Source organism: Xenopus laevis, chromosome 9_10L (assembly GCF_017654675.1).
Source record: "Xenopus laevis strain J_2021 chromosome 9_10L, Xenopus_laevis_v10.1, whole genome shotgun sequence".
Lineage (NCBI taxonomy): Eukaryota > Metazoa > Chordata > Amphibia > Anura > Pipidae > Xenopus > Xenopus laevis.
The window spans coordinates 131,304,645-131,326,824 of record NC_054387.1 but is presented as its reverse complement, the minus strand read 5'-3'; the positions used below and the strand labels follow the sequence as shown (position 1 = coordinate 131,326,824).

General features: G+C 40.6%; 1 protein-coding gene across 1 annotated transcript in view; it reads right to left on the bottom strand.

Annotated features, from left to right (window-relative positions):
• Positions 1-1,130: 1,130 nt before the first annotated feature.
• Positions 1,131-22,180, bottom strand: part of LOC121398113 — a 43,298-nt gene continuing 22,248 nt past the window's right edge. The window contains exons 12-21 of the mRNA XM_041576699.1: positions 21,655-21,729; positions 19,521-19,727; positions 18,914-18,988; positions 15,778-15,984; positions 15,161-15,238; positions 14,264-14,467; positions 13,898-13,972; positions 9,831-10,034; positions 6,239-6,313; positions 1,131-1,884 (exon numbers count right to left, since the gene is read on the bottom strand). Of these exons, the coding sequence (XP_041432633.1) occupies positions 1,543-1,884; positions 6,239-6,313; positions 9,831-10,034; positions 13,898-13,972; positions 14,264-14,467; positions 15,161-15,238; positions 15,778-15,984; positions 18,914-18,988; positions 19,521-19,727; positions 21,655-21,729 (1,542 nt within the window). The 3' untranslated portion in view covers positions 1,131-1,542. The remainder of the gene's footprint in view (positions 1,885-6,238; positions 6,314-9,830; positions 10,035-13,897; positions 13,973-14,263; positions 14,468-15,160; positions 15,239-15,777; positions 15,985-18,913; positions 18,989-19,520; positions 19,728-21,654; positions 21,730-22,180) is intronic.

Here is a 22,180-nt window from a genome sequence, read left to right as displayed (position 1 = left end):
GAAATCCTTCTCCTGTTTTTCTGTCTGGGACATCATCCTGCCCAGTTACAGGCTGGAGAGCCATCCAATTGGCTGGGCACCCCAGTTCATCCTTGGGAGAGAGGGTGTGCCTGAATTTGGAGCCTTTTGTACAGGGTTTCTGACATAGTTTAACAGGGGTTGTGTGGAGAAAGATCCAGCCAGAACCAAGTCGTGTGAAACTGTCCAATCTGTTGAATCTGTTGGAATACAGAAAGAGACAATCCTGTTCCCTGCCAAGATGCTAGAGACTCAGAAGGAGAAAGGTGCCACTGGTGAGATTGATCCTGCTGCAGAGCTGCCTTTAATCTCCATTGTGACTGCCTCTGAGAGCACCCCGGTGAGCGAGCCACCCAAGGGAGGATACTGGCAAGCATGGGGCCCCAACTTGAAGACAGGTCTTGTGCATTTACCTGCTATGTGGGAGCAGCTGCTAAGTTTCAAAGGGAGAGCTGCTAAGTTACAAAGGGAGAACAAGCAAGTTAAAAAGCTTCCCCCAAACCCAACACTGGAAGGATCACATATCTGCCCTGGGGTGGTCCATTTATTAAAGGTCCAATTTTAGTGGTATCCGAGCTTTATGAAACCACAATTAAACTCTATTTCCATAAATGCTATAAAAGTTATTCAAGTTAAGATCCAAATATAAAATTTACAAATAAAAAAAAAACTCTGAACAATCAGACAAGCAATACAAATATCTCTAAAACCTCTGAAAATACTAGCGAAAAAATACCCGAAAACCTCTAAGGGGCACATTTACTAAGGGTCGAAGCAAAATCCTTCGACTTCGAATATCGAAGTCGAAGGATTTACCGCAAATACTTTGACTTCGATTGAAATACTACGATCGTTCGATTGAACGATTAAATCCTTCGAATCGAAGGATTTTAATTCATCGATCGAACGATTTTCCTTCGATCAAAAAAAACTTAGAAAACTTGTGGGGAAGGTCCCCATAGGCTAACATGCAATTCGGTAGGTTTTAGTTGGCGAAGACAGTACTTCGACTATCGAATGGTCGAATAGTCAAACGATTTTTAGTTCGAATCGTTCGAGTCAAAGTGGTGGTCGAAGTAGCCAATTCGATGGTCGAAGTAGCCAAAAAAATACTTCGTAATTTGAAGTATTTTTTATTCTATTCCTTCACTCAAGCTTAGTAAATGTGCCCCTAAATGTCTGAATTGTAAAGGTCCAGTAGAATCAACTCAGCTCCCATTGACTTCTATGGGACCTTGACTGTTTTTACTTCGCAGAGTATGTATTGCAGTTTTTTGTGGTTTTTTCAATTGAATAAATCTCGATCTTTTAAAGTTTTAGAGAAATTTTTTAAAAAAACTATTTTTTTTGAGAAAAATATGATTAGTGAATAAAATGTAAATCTGAATATTTGTAAATAGTTCCCTTGGTGTTACTGGTTTCACCTTCTGACTGCTGTTTGCAGATACACACCTTATCAAGAACAGTTCTCCCCCAAAAACAAAGGCACCATCTACCCCACAGCACCCCCAGTGGCACCTCCCACTAACGCAACATTACAGCTAATATTGCAACTACTATAGCTACAAACACCAGGAAACCACACAGGATTCCACACACAACTGCTTCTGAATTCACTTCTCCATTTGACAAAATCCACCAAAATTTGGAATGATAGTTGTTAAAATACTCTTTGCAAAATGCCTCCTGCTCCTGGGTGAAATATAAATCCATTCTATCTGCAAGTATCTCCTTCTCTTGGTTATCAGTGCCCTCAAGTGAGTTTGTAAATTCTATGTTGTAGTTGTCAACAGCATCACTGATCTTATCCTTCATTTTAAATGGTGTCACCATCAGGTTTGCCAACAAAGTTGATGTTTCTTCTTCCTAGGAAGGAAAACATGTGACTCTGGGTTAACTATGGTAATTCTCCAGCACCATCCAACCACCACCATCACCACTACTAGTGAAAGATAAAATTGTGCAGCATCTATAGATCAAGAGAAGAAATACTGTGCCATTACTTCTTTAAACCTATGCAAATTGCTTATTCAGTAAGAAATATGAGGTGTTAGAGAGGAGTGCAGCATAGAGCTTTCCCTTTCCCAAGTGTCATTCTGCAAAACTTTCATGCACTTTGCACATCAGAATTTTGTATCAGTTCTGTTATATTTTGTTCCATGTGACTACATTCAAATTGTAGGACACCTGCTGTTGATCCAACAACATCCTACAAAATCCCCTGTGTAGTTTACTTCTAAAACAAAGTGATACTGTATACCATAACAGAGCAATATCATTTTAAAGATGTTACACAATTTAAAAGCACACTCCCTTTCTAGAGACTATTATCCACTGTTACTATAGGCACCATCTCTACCTACTATACCTGCTATCCCACAGTCACACTCCCTTCCTAGAGACTATTATCCCACTGTTACTATAGACACCATCTCTCCCTACTATACCTGCTATCCCACAGTCACACTCCCTTCCCAGAGACTATTATCCACTGTTACTATAGACACCATCTCTCCCTACTATACCTGCTATCCCACAGTCACACTCCCTTCCCAGAGACTATTATCCACTGTTACTATAGACACCATCTCTCCCTACTATACCTGCTATCCCACAGTCACACTCCCTTCCCAGAGACTATTATCCCACTGTTACTATAGGCACCATCTCTCCCTACTATACCTGCTATCCCACAGTCACACTCCCTTCCCAGAGACTATTATCCACTGTTACTATAGGCACCATCTCTCCCTACTTTACCTGCTATCCCACAGTCACACTCCCTTCCCAGAGACTATTATCCACTGTTACTATAGACACCATCTCTCCCTACTATACCTGCTATCCCACAGTCACACTCCCTTCCCAGAGACTATTATCCACTGTTACTATAGACACCATCTCTCCCTACTATATCTGCTATCCCACAGTCACACTCCCTTCCCAGAGACTATTATCCACTGTTACTATAGACACCATCTCTCCCTACTATACCTGCTATCCCACAGTCACACTCCCTTCCCAGAGACTATTATCCACTGTTACTATAGGTACCATCTCTCCCTACTATACCTGCTATCCCACAGTCACACTCCCTTCCCAGAGACTATTATCCACTGTTACTATAGACACCATCTCTCCCTACTATACCTGCTATCCCACAGTCACACTCCCTTCCCAGAGACTATTATCCACTGTTACTATAGACACCATCTCTCCCTACTATACCTGCTATCCCACAGTCACACTCCCTTCCCAGAGACTATTATCCCACTGTTACTATAGGCACCATCTCTCCCTACTATACCTGCTATCCCACAGTCACACTCCCTTCCCAGAGACTATTATCCACTGTTACTATAGACACCATCTCTCCCTACTATACCTGCTATCCCACAGTCACACTCCCTTCCCAGAGACTATTATCCACTGTTACTATAGGTACCATCTCTCCCTACTATACCTGCTATCCCACAGTCACACTCCCTTCCCAGAGACTATTATCCACTGTTACTATAGACACCATCTCTCCCTACTATACCTGCTATCCCACAGTCACACTCCCTTCCCAGAGATTATTATCCACTGTTACTATAGACACCTTTAAGAATGGCTTGGATGATTTTTTGGACAGACATAATATTAAAGGCTATTGTGATACTAAACTCTATAGTTAATATAGGTATGGGTATATAGAATTTTAATTAAAAGTAGGGAGGGGTGTGTGTATGGATGCTGGGTTTTCATTTGGAGGGGTTGAACTTGATGGACTTTGTCTTTTTTCAACCCAATTTAACTATGTAACTATGTAACTATGTAACTATGTAACCATCTCTCCCTACTATACCTGCTATCCCACAGTCACACTCCCTTCCCAGAGACTATTATCCCACTGTTACTATAGGCACCATCTCTCCCTGCTATACCTGCTATCCACAGTCACACTCCCTCCAGAGACTATTATCCACTGTTACTATAGAACCATCTCTCCCTACTATACCTGCTTCCCACAGTCACACTCCCTTCCCAGAGACTATTATCCACTGTTACTATAGGCATCATCTCTCCCTACTATACCTGCTATCCCAAGTCACACTCCTTCCAGAGACTATTATCCACTTTACTATAGCACCATCTCTCCCTACTATACTGCTATCCGCACTCACACTCCTTCCAGAGACTATTATCTCACTGTTACTATAGACACCATCTCTCCCTACTATACCTGCTATCCACAGTCACACTCCTTCCCAGAGACTATTATCCACTGTTAATAAGACACCATCTCTCCTACTATACCTGCTATCCACACTCACACTCCTCCAGAGACTATTATCTCACTGTTACTATAGACACCATCTCTCCCTACTATACCTGCTATCCCACAGTCACACTCCTTCCCAGAGACTATTATCCACTGTTACTATAGGCACCATCTCTCCTACTATACCTGCTATCCACAGTCACACTCCTTCCCAGAGACTATTATCCACTGTTAATATAGACACCATCTCTCCCTACTATACCTGCTATCCACACTCACACTCTTCCCAGAGACTATTATCTCACTGTTACTATAGACACCATCTCTCCCTACTATACCTGCTATCCCACAGTCACTCTCCTTCCCAGAGACTATTATCCACTGTTACTATAGGCACCATCTCTCCCTACTATACCTGCTATCCACAGTCACACTCCTTCTTCCTTTATCCACAGTCACACTCCTCCCAGAGACTATTTCCCACTGTCTATAGCCCATCTCTCACTATACCTGCTACCACAGTCACTCTCCAGAGATATTATCCACTGTACTATAGACAACTCTCCTACTATACCTGCATCCCACAGTCACCCTTCCCAGAGCTTCATTCTATAGGTACCATCTCTCCACTACTGCTTCCCATCACACTCCCTCGGATATATCACTGTTACTATAGCACATCTCTCCTACATCTGCTTCCCCAGTCACACTCCCTTCAGAGATTATTTCCACTGTTACTAACACCTAGAATGCTGGATATTTGGGCAATATTAAGCTATTTATACTAACTTATTATATAGTATGTTATAGAATTTATTAAGTAGGAGGTGTGTGATGAGCGTTTCATTGGAGGTGATGATGGACTTTCTTTTTACCCATTAACTATGTACTATGTAACTATGTACTATGTAACCATCTCCCTACTACTCTACCCACAGTCACACCTCCAGAGACTATTATCACTGTACTATGACCTCTCTCCTGCTATACTGCTATCCCACAGTCACACCTCAGAATATTTCCACTGTTACTAAGACACTCTCTCTACTTACCTGCATCCCACAGCACATCCCTTCAGAACTATATCCATTTATATAGGCTCATCTCTCCTCTATACCTGCTATCCACAGTCACACTCCCTTCAGACTATTATCCTGTACTATAGGCACCATCTCTCCCACTATACGCTATCCCATAACCTTCCCAGAGATATTATCTCACTGTCTAAGACACATCTCCCTACTATACCTGCTATCCACAGCACACTCCTTCAGGACTATTATCCTGTAATAGTACTATATGCTATCCCACAGTCACACTCCCTTCCCAGAGACTATTATCCACTGTTACTATAGACACCATCTCTCCCCTACTATACCTGCTATCCCACAGTCACACTCCCTTCCCAGAGACTATTATCCCACTGTTAATAGGACACCATCTCTCCCTACTATACCTGCTATCCCACACTCACACTCCCTTCCAGAGACTATTATCCACTGTTACTATAGACACCATCTCTCCCTACTATACCTGCTATCCCACAGTCACTCTCCCTTCCCAGAGACTATTATCCACTGTTACTATAGACACCATCTCTCCCTACTATACCTGCTATCCCACAGTCACACTCCCTTCCCAGAGACTATTATCCACTGTTACTATAGGCACCATCTCTACCTACTATACCTGCTTTCCACATTGCATTATTTCACCCTAGTATATGTACTATCACACTGTTGGCCATATTGTAAGTGAATATGAGAAGGACCTTGGCTTGTAAGTTCCACTCCACACTAAAACATAAATGTGCTTTAGTATGTTCTAAAGCAAAAATCAAGGTAGCAGTAAAGCAGAATCAAGTGCAAGAAAGTGAAGCGCTGAAGTGGAGCAGAGAAGAGAATAACTACACAGTTTGCTCAGAAGGAGAAATTGTATATTGATTCGCACACTTACCATTTCGTACAGAAAAGTCCGGAACGTTTGCATAGTTTTTTCCATTGTTTCCTGATTTTTAAAAGCATAGAATTTCTGAGGAGAACGTAAGATAATAATTACAAATCATTTTTAAACCAAGCCTGTAACATAAAATGTTTCCTTATTTTCTAGCATTAGAGTAATATAAAAAGAATTGCCCTCACAGCCCCATAGAATGATCACATTTTATTATTCTTATTTTGATTTAATGGGTACAGTGGTACCTGCAAAAACATAGACACACAAACCAGCCAAGGGCACACAAACATGTTAGGTCACATGAGCTAATTACTGGACAAAGTTCTGTCTTCTACTCTTCTTCCTGTTACAGTTAGAGCTGCATCATATCCTGTCCGGTGATCTTGGAGGCAGAGCACAGACCATTGCAAAATGGCGGCTCAAGGGAAAAGATATAAAGGGCAAACAAAGGCCGATTTTCATTAAGGCTTGGAGAGGCCTGTTTGCAGCGGCGTAAGTATAGAGGAAGCAGACTAGACAGGTCTCTGCTTCCTCTATGACCAACAGGAACCCCCTCTCTTACCTGCAGCGGAGAAGCAGAGTGCATCCACACAGGGTGGATAGTGGGCGGAGTCTGGGCAGTGAGTGGGTGGGGTCTGGGTGGGAAGTGGGCAGGAGGATGGGGATCGGAGTGAACTGGGCCTCTCTGAAGATTTTTTGCAAGGGAAAAGATGTAAAGGGCAATCATAGGTAAATTTCCATTAAGGCTTGGAAAGGCTAAGCCTCCCCACACCTGTTTGCACTAGTGTAACTATAGAGGAAGCTGAAAAGGGGGACCCAGACTGCTGGGTCTGCTTCCTTTATAACCAACAAGAACCCCCTCTCTTACCTGCGGCAGGGGAAGCAGAGAGCGTCCGCACAAGGCGGACAGTGAGTGGGCGGAGTCTGGAGAGTGAGTGGGCGGAGTCTGGACAGAGAGTGGGCGGGGTCCGGGTGGGAAGTGGCGGAGGCAGGAAGTGGGCAGGAGGATGGGGATCGGAGTGAGCTGGGCCCCTCTGAAGATTTCAGAAATCTGAAATCATCCTGGATAGGGGGTTTTGGAAGGAGTTATTGCAAGGGGTTATTGGCACAAAACATAAATACCATCAATGGTCAGTGGCAGTTCCATAGAAATATTCCGGTAGGTGTTGGCTAAAACTAAATATAGTGTGCATGTGTGGTGCAGTCATTATAGCACTATTGTGACCAGATACCAAAGTATTACGTTGAAACTCACAGAGAAACACACACTTTTGAAATTATCACTTTGCAACTGCAGTAAAAAGGCAGCGACTGTTCTTTTGCAAGGGGGGCAAAATATCTCTCCATTATACTTTCTATAGATCTCCCATAAATGACACAGTTAGCATATCCCATGGGTTTAGTTGCTCTTAAAGGGGCCGTACTACCAAAAATACATTGTTTTTAAGGAATGACAATAAAATGTAGTGTTATGCTGCACTGGTAAAAGTGGTGTGTTTGCTTCAGAAACTCTACTATAGTTTATATTAACAAGCTGCTGTGTAGCCATGGGGGCAGCCATTCAAGCACAGTATACACAGTAGATAACAGATAAGTACTACTATAGTTTATATAAACAAGCTGCTGTGTAGCCATGGGGGCAGCCATTCAAGCACAGTATACACAGTAGATAACAGATAAGTACTACTATAGTTTATATAAACAAGCTGCTGTGTAGCCATGGGGACAGCCATTCAAGCACAGTATACACAGTAGATAACAGATAAGTACTACTATAGTTTATATAAACAAGCTGCTGTGTAGCCATGGGGGCAGCCATTCAAGCACAGTATACACAGTAGATAACAGATAAGTACTACTATAGTTTATATAAACAAGCTGCTGTGTAGCCATGGGGGCAGCCATTCAAGCACAGGATACACAGTAGATAACAGATAAGTACTACTATAGTTTATATTAACAAGCTGCTGTGTAGACATGGGGGCAGCCATTCAAGCACAGTATACACAGTAGATAACAGATAAGTACTACTATAGTTTATATAAACAAGCTGCTGTGTAGCCATGGGGGCAGCCATTCAAGCACAGGATACACAGTAGATAACAGATAAGTACTACTATAGTTTATATAAACAAGCTGCTGTGTAGCCATGGGGGCAGCCATTCAAGCACAGGATACACAGTAGATAACAGATAAGTACTACTATAGTTTATATTAACAAGCTGCTGTGTAGACATGGGGGCAGCCATTCAAGCACAGTATACACCGTAGATAACAGATAAGTACTACTATAGTTTATATAAACAAGCTGCTGTGTAGCCATGGGGGCAGCCATTCAAGCACAGGATACACAGTAGACAACAGATAAGTACTACTATAGTTTATATAAACAAGCTGCTGTGTAGCCATGGGGCAGCCATTCAAGCACAGTATACACAGTAGATAACAGATAAGTACTACTATAGTTTATATAAACAAGCTGCTGTGTAGCCATGGGGGCAGCCATTCAAGCACAGGATACACAGTAGATAACAGATAAGTACTACTATAGTTTATATAAACAAGCTGCTGTGTAGCCATGGGGGCAGCCATTCAAGCACAGGATACACAGTAGATAACAGATAAGTACTACTATAGTTTATATATAACAAGCTGCTGTGTAGCCATGGGAGCAGCCATTCAAGCACAGGATACACAGTAGATAACAGATAAGTACTACTATAGTTTATATAAACAAGCTGCTGTGTAGCCATGGGGGCAGCCATTCAAGCACAGGATACACAGTAGATAACAGATAAGTACTACTATAGTTTATATAAACAAGCTGCTGTGTAGCCATGGGGGCAGCCATTCAAACACACGATACACAGTAGATAACAGATAAGTTCTGAAGAATCCCATTGTATCCTATAGAGCTTATCTGTTATCTGCTGTGTACCCTGTTCCTTTTTATCCTTTTCCAAGTTTGACCTGCACTTTTACCAGTGCAGATCAAAATATCATTATATTTCAATTACTATGATACACTTTCAGTTTTTTGTGTTACTGTTCCTTTAAGTCAGACCATGTAAGTGACAGATTTCAGGCTGTAGAGCATTTTTAGACATAAATCCACCCTGTGTGCTCAGACAGGTATCCTCATATATCCTTTATTTATTATAATACACAAGTTCCAGTGAGTCATGTGACAGAAATGACATCAGAACTCACCGTTTATAACTGATGACATCAGAACTCACCGTTTATAAGGATATAATTTTCAGGATATTCATGGCTTTTGTGTATTATAATATAATATAGGTCTGAATCGGCTGTTTCTCTGACGTAGCCTACCCAAACAAAAACATCACCATCTATATTAAAAGATTCTTTTAATATCTCAGTTAATATGATATAAACTATATGTTGGTAAAATATTCATTCTGGGGGGGGGTATAGTTTTCCTTTAATGCTAATACTTTAGGGCAATGAAGTGGAGATCAGCAATTGGCTAAAAGTAGCAGTTGACAGAAATTCATGTTAAACGTATGTAACCTTAAATAACTCAGATGCTAAATAGACCCAATTCATTGTTTTTATCTCTCTGCTGTACCTTTCTATACTTGTTACAGAACACGTCCTTCTCTTGCCGAAAGCCAGTTTGTATTTCATAGACCCGACATTGCTTCTGTTGTTCATCAATGCCTTCAAGGGATTGTCTATAAATAGCCAGTAATTCATAAACTTTATTTCTCATCCGCTTCTCTATTATATCAGGGTGCTCATTCTTCCTGATGAGAGAAACTGTTTCTGATTCCTGTAAAAACAAAAAAAAAAAGAAAGATACATAAAATGAAGACTAGAATACCCACAGACTAGACTTAATTTGTATACGTTAATTCAATATAATAAAACTAACTGATTTGTGATAACAGCCCACAAATGACCTTGTCATGCACCAAAGAATTATAAAGTTTATCACTAACCCCTCATTGTCCTGATACTAAAGCTCCAGCACTCCAGTGTCTTTGTACATTCCATTTGCAAATTTATGCACCATCTCTCCCTACTATACCTGCTATCCCACAGTCACACTCCCTTCCCAGAGACTATTATCCACTGTTACTATAGGCACCATCTCTCCCTACTATACCTGCTATCCCACAGTCACACTCCCTTCCCAGAGATTATTATCCACTGTTACTATAGGCACCATCTCTCCCTACTATACCTGCTATCCCACAGTCACACTCCCTTCCCAGAGACTATTATCCACTGTTACTATAGACACCATCTCTCCCTACTATACCTGCTATCCCACAGTCACACTCCCTTCCCAGAGACTATTATCCACTGTTACTATAGATACCATCTCTCCCTACTATACCTGCTATCCCACAGTCACACTCCCTTCCCAGAGACTATTATCCACTGTTACTATAGAGACGATCTCTCCCTACTTATACCTGCTATCCCACAGTCACACTCCCTTCCCAGAGACTATTATCCACTGTTACTATAGGCACCATCTCTCCCTACTATACCTGCTATCCCACAGTCACACTCCCTTCCCAGAGACTATTATCCACTGTTACTATAGACACCATCTCTCCCTACTATACCTGCTATCCCACAGTCACACTCCCTTCCCAGAGACTATTATCCACTGTTACTATAGGCACCATCTCTCCCTACTATACCTGCTATCCCACAGTCACACTCCCTTCCCAGAGACTATTATCCACTGTTACTATAGACACCATCTCTCCCTACTATACCTGCTATCCCACAGTCACACTCCCTTCCCAGAGACTATTATCCACTGTTACTATAGGCACCATCTCTCCCTACTATACCTGCTATCCCACAGTCACACTCCCTTCCCAGAGACTATTATCCACTGTTACTATAGACACCATCTCTCCCTACTATACCTGCTATCCACAGTCACACTCCCTTCCCAGAGACTATTATCCACTGTTACTATAGGCACCATCTCTCCCTACCTATACCTGCTATCCCACAGTCACACTCCCTTCCCAGAGACTATTATCCACTGTTACTATAGACACCATCTCTCCCTACTATACCTGCTATCCCACAGTCACACTCCCTTCCCAGAGACTATTATCCACTGTTACTATAGAGACGATCTCTCCCTACTATACCTGCTATCCACAGTCACACTCCCTTCCCAGAGACTATTATCCACTGTTACTATAGAGACGATCTCTCCCTACTATACCTGCTATCCCACAGTCACACTCCCTTCCCAGAGACTATTATCCACTGTTACTATAGGCACCATCTCTCCCTACTATACCTGCTATCCCACAGTCACACTCCCTTCCCAGAGACTATTATCCACTGTTACTATAGACACCATCTCTCCCTACTATACCTGCTATCCCACAGTCACACTCCTTCCCAGAGACTATTATCCACTGTTACTATAGAGACGATCTCTCCCTACTATACCTGCTATCCCACAGTCACACTCCCTTCCCAGAGACTATTATCCACTGTTACTATAGAGACGATCTCTCCCTACTATACCTGCTATCCCACAGTCACACTCCCTTCCCAGAGACTATTATCCACTGTTACTATAGGCACCATCTCTCCCTACTATACCTGCTATCCCACAGTCACACTCCCTTCCCAGAGACTATTATCCACTGTTACTATAGACACCATCTCTCCCTACTATACCTGCTATCCCACAGTCACACTCCCTTCCCAGAGACTATTATCCACTGTTACTATAGGCACCATCTCTCCCTACTATACCTGCTATCCACAGTCACACTCCCTTCCCAGAGACTATTATCCACTGTTACTATAGAGACGATCTCTCCCTACTATACCTGCTATCCCACAGTCACACTCCCTTCCCAGAGACTATTATCCACTGTTACTATAGAGACGATCTCTCCTACTATACCTGCTATCCACAGTCACACTCCCTTCCCAGAGACTATTATCCACTGTTACTATAGGCACCATCTCTCCCTACTATACCTGCTATCCCACAGTCACACTCCCTTCCCAGAGACTATTATCCACTGTTACTATAGGCACCATCTCTCCCTACTATACCTGCTATCCCACAGTCACACTCCCTTCCCAGAGACTATTATCCACTGTTACTATAGGCACCATCTCTCCTACTATACCTGCTATCCTACAGTCACACTCCCTTCCCAGAGACTATTATCCACTGTTACTATCGACACCATCTCTCCCTACTATACCTGCTATCCCACAGTCACACTCCCTTCCCAGAGACTATTATCCACTGTTACTATAGGCACCATCCTCCCTACTATACCTGCTATCCCACAGTCACACTCCCTTCCCAGAGACTATTATCCACTGTTACTATAGACACCATCTCTCCCTACTATACCTGCTATCCCACAGTCACACTCCCTTCCCAGAGACTATTATCCCACTGTTACTATAGGCACCATCTCTCCCTACTATACCTGCTATCCCACAGTCACACTCCCTTCCCAGAGACTATTATCCCACTGTTACTATAGGCACCATCTCTCCCCTACTATACCTGCTATCCACAGTCACACTCCCTTCCCAGAGACTATTATACCACTGTTACTATAGACACCATCTCTCCCTACTATACCTGCTATCCCACAGTCACACTCCCTTCCCAGAGACTATTATCCCACTGTTACTATAGGCACCATCTCTCCCTACTATACCTGCTATCCCACAGTCACACTCCCTTCCCAGAGACTATTATCCACTGTTACTATAGACACCATCTCTCCCTACTATACCTGCTATCCCACAGTCACACTCCCTTCCAGAGACTATTATCCCACTGTTACTATAGACACATCTCTCCCTACTATACCTGCTATCCCACAGTCACACTCCCTTTCCCCAGAGACTATTATCCACTGTTACTATAGGCACCATCTCTCCCTACTATACCTGCTATCCCACAGTCACACTCCCTTCCCAGAGACTATTATCCACTGTTACTATAGACACCATCTCTCCCTACTATACCTGCTATCCCACAGTCACACTCCCTTCCCAGAGACTATTATCCCACTGTTACTATAGGCACACCATCTCTCCCTACTATACCTGCTATCCCACAGTCACACTCCCTTCCCAGAGACTATTATCCCACTGTTACTATAGGCACCATCTCTCCCTACTATACCTGCTATCCCACAGTCACACTCCCTTCCCAGAGACTATTATACCACTGTTACTATAGACACCATCTCTCCCTACTATACCTGCTATCCCCACAGTCACACTCCCTTCCAGAGACTATTATCCCACTGTTACTATAGGCACCATCTCTCCCTACTATACCTGCTATCCCACAGTCACACTCCCTTCCCAGAGACTATTATCCACTGTTACTATAGACACCATCTCTCCCTACTATACCTGCTATCCCACAGTCACACTCCCTTCCCAGAGACTATTATCCCACTGTTACTATAGACACATCTCTCCCTACTATACCTGCTATCCCACAGTCACACTCCCTTCCCAGAGACTATTATCCACTGTTACTACTGTCTACTTATAGTTCCAGTTCTGCTTCCAGAAGTTATTTTGCTTATGCAGCAGAGGAGAGAATTACTGCAGAAAGATTGTTCAGAAATGGAAAATATTTATGTGCACACTTACCATTTTCTCTAGTAATTTCTGGAAAGCAATCTTTGTTTTTTCCATAATTTTCTGATTTTCATAAACATGAAATTTCTAAGGAAAAAATAAATGTAAGATAATATAGTTCCTCATTCTGTAGCTAGAGGGTAAGAAAAACTATCAATCACTCGACCCCCTAAGCTAATCATGATATATATTTATATTATATTAGTTTACATCTAGCTGACTAGCTGGTAAGTTCTAGAATCATTTGTATTTCCCTGTATAACTTGACCAGAGGACCTTTCTGAATTTACCACCAAACTGTACATTTCTTTGAAGGTGCGAGTGGGTTTATTAAAGGTGTTTACATTTGTGTACTTAGCATTTGGCTCTATACAGTACCTTTCTATACTCCTCACAGAACCGTTTCTTCTCTTGCATAAAAGATTCTTTCATTGTATGGACACGCTGTCGCTTCTGCTGGTCATCAATACCTTCAAGGGATTCTTTGTAAACAAAAAGTAATTCATCAACTTTATTGTTCAAGTCATTCTCTATTATAATGGGGTGCGTATTGTTCCCGATGAGAGAAATTGGTTCTGATACCTATTATAAAAACAAACAAAACCAAACTAAAAATAGGTAAACAAACACTGTACTTAAAGGGATTGTTAAGATTTCTATGGTGTCGTTTTTATTCATAAATTACACTGTTTACACTGCAAATAATTCACTCTACGATATAAAATTTATTCCTAATCCAACATGTGTATTTTTTTTAGCAATACAATTGGTGTGTAGGTGCATCTCAGGTCATTTTGTCTGGTCATGTGCTTTCAGAAAGAGCCAGTGCTGCACTATGGAGCTGTTTTCTGAAGTTTATCAAATAACATGACTGGAGGCATCTGGGAAACTGACAATATATCTAGCTATATGCCAGATTTTGAAATGAAATATAAAACATCTATTTGCTCTTTTGAAAAATGGATTCAAGTACAGAATTCCATTCTATTTTTGAAAAAAAAAACATGTTTTCCCATGACAGTATCCCTTTAATAACAGCAACTCCTGCACAACTGCATAACAACTACAACCAAGGGCATCACTAATATATAATAATTGTAAATAGGAGTTTTATTGGCTTCTAATTCCACTTCGAAAGGTGACAAAACAATGTGTTTACAGAGAAGCTATTATTTGATAACGTACAGTCAGCCACATAGAGGATCACATACAAGGAGTGGGTAAGAAGGATCGGGATATTGAGGGTTTCTAAACATACAGGAGGTATCTACTCACCTTTTTATGTTTTATTTTTCGGTGAAAAGTCCGTTTAATATTCACCTTTAGCTTTTTATTTTGAAATGCATAGAAATTCTGAGCAGAGAGAAAAAAATATTATATATACAGTATATTATTATGATCTACTATTAGTGATGGGCGAATTTATTCGCCAGGCGCGAATTCGCGGCGAATTTGCGCGATTCGCGTCCAGCGAATAAATTCACGAAACGCCTGCGTAAATTCGCAGAAAAAATTCAAAAACAGGCGCCGGCGTCAAAAACGGGCGCCGGCGTCGTTTCGCGAATTTTTCGCCGTTTCGCAAATTTCGCGCGAAATTCGGCGAAGCGAAACGGCGCAAATTCGCCCATCACTATCTACTATATATGTCTATCTGCCCTGCATTCTACTCCACTGTGCTGCCATTTATAGAGTTTGTTACATGTACACAACTACCCCTGACCTCTCAGCCCTCGATCTTCCAACTAAACCCCTCTTTAGGAGCAAGGCCACAGGGGTTATAGCCACAACCATCGCATGTCAACTGTGGGGGCAGAACTGGAAATTCTTGGGCCTTAAAAAGAGCAAGCCCAATCTTCCATTGCCCCAACAACTCTTCAATTTTAACTTTATACCTTGGAGTACATTTTACACAACTCTTTTTGTTGTTCAAACATAAAAGATTCCAGTTCATTTTCAAGTATTTCGTTTTCTTGGGTATCGTCCCCTTTAAAGGATTCTTTAAATTCACTCAAAAAATTGGTTGCCGTATCACTGATGTTGGACTCCATTCGAGCTGGTCTCAAATTCTGGACTTTAATCAGATGATATCTTTCTTCTGACTGGAATGGCAAAACACAATTGATCAACTTTTCCTAATAATTCAATGTGTCAGCCGTTCTAGATGTCATATTCTGACATTTATTAAGCATGCGCAGACATTCTTAAACCAATACATTTTTTTAGTAGTATTCAATCTTTTTGAAACCATGTTTAAACTCTATTTATCTAAAACTCCGCATACCATAAAAGATATTAAAATATCCAAATACAAAAAGCATGAAAAAAAAAGCTGAAGAATCAAAAAAAAACCAAATATTTCTAAAATCTCTAAATAATTGAGTCTTTTTGGACATTTTCTAGCAAATAGCAAAAATAATCCAAAAAAATTTATTTATTAAAAGTCGGATTTTAGTGATTTTAGAGGTTTTTGAAACCACAACTAAACAAATGCTAGCACCAGGATTTATCAAAAAGGTCGGATTAAAAAAAGTACAAACTAGAGTTTGTAACTCTTAAGTTGAAACAAGTTTTTTGTACAATTTTTAGCAAAAAAATCTGAAAACCACAACATTTTTGATAACCGTTTATACTTGAGTATAAGCCAAGTTTTTCAGCATCCAAAATGTGCTGAAAAAGTCTACCTTGGCTTATACTCAAGTCAGTAGGCAGTAGCTGAGATTGCAGTCACTTTTAATCATTCCTATACCAACAGTTCACTTGGGGAGAGACTGCAATATCCCACAATGCCCTCTGTTGGTTATATGAAAGAATAACAGTGCACCCTCTGTTGGTTATATGAAAGAATAACAGTGACTGCAATATCACACAGCGCCCTCTGTTGGTTATATGAAAGAATAACAGTGCGCCCTCTGTTGGTTATATGAAAGAATAACAGTGACTGCAATATCACACAGCGCCATCTGTTGGTTATATGAAAGAATAACAGTGCGCCCTCTGTTGGTTATATGAAAGAATAACAGTGACTGCAATATCACACAGCGCCCTCTGTTGGTTATATGAAAGAATAACAGTGACTGCAATATCACACAGCGCCCTCTGTTGGTTATATGAAAGAATAACAGTGACTGCAATATCACACAGCGCCATCTGTTGGTTATATGAAAGAATAACAGTGCGCCCTCTGTTGGTTATATGAAAGAATAACAGTGACTGCAATATCACACAGCGCCATCTGTTGGTTATATGAAAGAATAACAGTGACTGCAATATCACACAGCGCCATCTGTTGGTTATATGAAAGAATAACAGTGATGGCAATATCACACAGCGCCCTCTGTTGGTTATATGAAAGATTAACAGTGACTGCAATATCACACAGCGCCCTCTGTTGGTTATATGAAAGAATAACAGTGACTGCAATATCACACAGCGCCCTCTGTTGGTTATACGAAAGATTAACAGTGATGGCAATATCACACAGCGCCCTCTGCACATGGTATTGGGACAGTGGGACAATGCACACAGTAATTCTTTTGTCACCATCAACTTTGCAAAGAAGTCCGGTTGATCGCTGGGGGGGTCGATTTGGCAGAATGTGCGCTGCTGGGAGACAGGGCTGTAGTTGTGTCTAGGCTTAAACTCGAGTCAATAAGTTTTCCTAGTTTTCGTAGGTAAAATTAGGTACCTCGGCTTATACTCGGGTCGGCTTATACTCGAGTATATACGGTAGTTTGAAAACGGTCCACCTCCTCCTTGATTTCTACAATAACTCGATAACTTTTACTTGATGAAGTTTGGCATTAAAAGCTTTTGTGATTTTTTCACTTAATAAATCTCAAATTTATAGAGCTTTTTAGACATATAGGAGAATCACACATTGTTTTGTGATTCGTTGAAAAACATCGCAATTCGATTGTTAGTAAATACATCCCTAAGAATCTGCTGAATGTTTTAAAAAAGGTCCAATAGGATCAGCACAACTCCCATTGACTTCTATGAGACCTTGACTGCTTTTACTTGGAGAAGTTTTGTATTAGATTTATTTTTTGTGGTTCTTACACTTATTAAGGGGCAGATTTATTAAGGATTGTTGTGTTTTCCACAAAAAAATTTAGTTTTCAGGGTTATTTTTTTGGTCAAAAATAAAATTTTTGGGTTAAAAAAAAGACTCTAATTCTTTGAGTTTATTACACCTCAACTGTGGAAATAACTCAAATCCAAAAATACACCATCTAAATCCTGTCGAGGTCATGTAGGTGTCATTGGCAGAGGTCCCTTGAACCATTGGAAGATGTTTACATCCTTCATGGTGCTTGAGTATTTTGGAGGGGAAAACTCAAGCTATTCGAGTGACTCAAGGGTTTTTTTGCTGAAAACTCAGTTCCAGTTTTCAGGTTGTTAACCCCAAACTTACGGATTTTTTTAGTTTTTTCCATTCTAGTTTTTTCTTAAATTAGAAACCATTTGAGTTGTGAGTTCTAATTACTCTAAAATTCGACCTTTGATAAAGTGTAATACATTTTTTGAGAATTAAAAAAATACATGATTAATTAGAGAAAAAAAATACGATTCATGGCGAAAAAAAGGAAATCCGAATTTACAAATAATTCAACGTGAATTATAAATAAGGCACATCATTTATTTGGGAAAATGAATTATGTACAATGAGAGATACAGTGAAGGAAGTAAATACTATGGGAAAGTTGAGTACTGTAGGTAAAGGGATTAGGAAAGGAGTAAAGCCAAGTCAGGGCAGAAAGAGAAAGGGAAGAAGGAACAGGCAGTCAGAAACTCAGGGGTATGAATAAGATTTGGACCAGGGTAATGTCTACAAAGGGATGTTTTAGCAAAAGTCTAGAGCGGATGTTAACGCCAACCTTTGCTTAGCCGTAATGAGAAATGTAATATTCACCAATGAAGTGTGTGCAGGGAGTGTGCATGGGCTTTAGTAAATGCCATAGAAGGGGAAAGATGAATGGCAAGCACTGGCCTTTGAACCTAAAATATTAGCAGGTGGGATCTACTGACCTTTGTGAATATTACTTTCAGAAACTTCTCTCTAATATTCTCCATCCTCTTGTGATTTTGAAATCTATGGAGGCTCTGTGGGGGAATCAACAATAGAAAATGTATTGAAAGATTTCTGAGAATAGACTGCTGGAAATATAATTATCGTTTCTCACTTGGCCACCTACTGGGGTTATAGTCGCCCCATGAAGATGTGACATAAGGGGGTTTCCAGAAAAAAAAAACATATTGGACATTTCATCTCAAAAGCATGTAAGGAGGCTGTTTCACAATGCCACATGCAGACAGTTTAGGCTATTGGGGGACAAACATGATTTAAACATGATAAACATGTTAAAACTGGTGGTGCATGGAGGGGTCCTGTATTGAGTGTATTAACGATGTCACATTGGAATTCATGCCATCTAGACATTATGATGAGAATTCTGGGAAAATAATAGACCCAATGCTGAAATTACTTAAGTGACACATCTTTCAACATTCCACGTATATCATTTCTGCCCCCAGTACAACTATTGCCTGTCACATGGTACAGGGGTCAACCTTTTACCTGTATCAAACCACACAACATCCAAACACCAAAAGTCCCACCAATTTCATTTGGTACCTTTAAGTGTTCTGTAAAGAACTCTTGCTGGCATTTTAACAAGTAGCATTCAAGTTCCTTTTCAAGCCTTTTATTTTCGTTGGCATCATCCCCTACACACGTTTCCTTAAAGTCAAGCTGGATTTTGGTTGCAGTTTTATTTATTTTAGTCTCCATTAGAGATAGACTCTCATCCATATTCTTGATCAGAGAATTGGCTTCTTTTGACTGGAATAGTAAAACCCCATGTTAAACAAAAACAAATTACAACCTTCTCATTGCCATGTATCTCTGGACACTACCTGTAAAGAACGGTTTAACAAAAGTATATGCAGACTTCAGCAGAAAGTTTTATGAAAGAAGTCAGTAGGACCACAACTGGCAGACTCAAAAATACTATATAAAACTCAGGTCATTTATGACAAGCAGATAGAAGCCACTGGATGTTAATAAGACTCTTTTTTTATATCTTGCAGTTACCACGGATCCATCACCCAGAAAAATCTTCTCTATATGGAGACAGGCAATGAGTTTACACACAGACTGGGCACCAAGGATTAATTACGTTAATTAAAAGAAACAGATGTTAAAGGTTCTCCACAGCACCTTAACAACTCATTCAACCCTACCTGAGCTATGTGACTTAGTACTCTTATTAACTTCCTATGAAACATATTGTAATCAGGCCCTTCCTTTACACACAACATACACAAGTATACAAATACACAGTCACTTGTTATAGTTACAGAGATTCACCCCAAATCTCTCCCTTATTGGCATTTAGGCTTGGTCCCCTGAGATCAAAAGAAGGTTACAGATAAAAAGCAACACTGGGGTAACCGTCACCCTGCTATAGTTCCAGGGGTACCCAGGACACAAATAAACACTCACCCCAAATCTCCCCCTAACTGGCCTTCAGGCTGGGCCCCCTTAACTCATAACAAGGTTACAGATATATAGAAACATTGGGGTAACAGTCACCCTGCTATAGTTCCAGGGGTACCCAAGGCACAAATAAGCACTCACCCCAAATCTACCCCTAACTTGCCTTCAGGCTGGGCCCCCTTAGCTCATAACAAGGTTACAGATATATAGAAACATTGGGGTAACAGTCACCCTGCTATAGTTCCAGGGGTACCCAGGGTACAAATAAGCACTCACCCCAAATCTCCCCCTAACTGCCCTTCAGACTGGGCCCCCTTAGCTCATAACAAGGTTACAGATATATAGAAACATTGGGGTAACAGTCACCCTGCTATAGTTCCAGGGGTACCCAGGGCACAAATAAGCACTCACCCCAAACCCCATTTTGTAATGCACATTCTTTATTTATTCTTTTTTAATTCCAAGATATTAAGGGATACATGTGCTGTTAATATGAATGAATTTTGTTACAACAGCGCCACCTGCTGGTCAGTTTCCCACCAGTCTGACCAGCAAGTAGTCAAGGAAGTTGTCAGGAGAAAGAAAGAGGCTGCTCTGATGTTCTTCTGCTTGGGAAAAAATTAAGAACCCTTTCTCAAATCTTTCCTAAGCAGAGGAAAACCAGAGTAGCCTGACAATGTCTTTGTCTATTTGGTGGTCAGAATGGTAGTAAAATGACCAGCAGGTGGTGCTTTTTGAACAAAACTCATTCATATTAACAGTGCATGTATCCCTTAATATCTTGTAATGAAAAAATAATATATAATGAATGTACAATACAAAAGTGCTTAGAATAGCCCCCTCTTCAATTTTACACACTGACTTATTTTAAAGGTTTACTTATCCTTTAAGAAACATCAAGCTACCTTAAATGTTCAGAAGACCTTTAATATGTTCTCTGACTTCTGACTTCCTTGATTTTTTTGACATGGTAACTGTCTATAATGGTTATTCCCGGACTAATCACTGAGAAACCTGCATGCTGGTCTTTAGCAGCCTCTTCTTATTTTTGAATAACATCGGAATTGCATTTTCCATGACCACTGCTTCTCATGCATGATTCATTTTGTTCCATTAAGGAAACTTTCATCCTCCTCACAACTATCTGCCATAGTGAGGAAGTAACTAATATACCAGGAGAAGGAATATGAATTACAGTCCATAAGACATTGGAAAAAAATGGATGCAATAAAGAGAAACAAGAACTATAAGTTTGGACATGTTAACTCACCATCGTGTGTATAAAATTGTGGAATCTCTCTTTCAATTTTAACACGTTCTTGTGATTTTCAAAAGCAAAAAACATCTGCGCAAAATAAAATAAAAAGAATACAAAAGTTTGAGAACAACCTGCCGTGTTCTGGTTGAGCAGCATGAAAAAGAAATGTGGAGAAGAACAGTGACTTCATTAACAAGTGATTCTTTGTATAGGAGGGCTACATTTTCATGGACATTGGAGATCACTTGAGCTAAAAGTTTATTTGACACAAGCTCAGTGGATTGGGAACTCATAAAGAGTCAGAACCCTGGACAAAGGGATGACATTGTTTTATAGATAAAGGAATATACAACATGAAAATATACAGGAGTATAAGTGAGTTATTAGTGGGAGACCATAGAGATATCTCTTCACAGCACAGAAAAACAAACTGCTCTTATAGCCAAGCACGTGGCTCTGCCTCAAGGCATTTTGAACATTACCAGTACTGTAGGTGATGTTCAAAATCCTCCTTTATTAAAAATGGCATCTTTAAAGG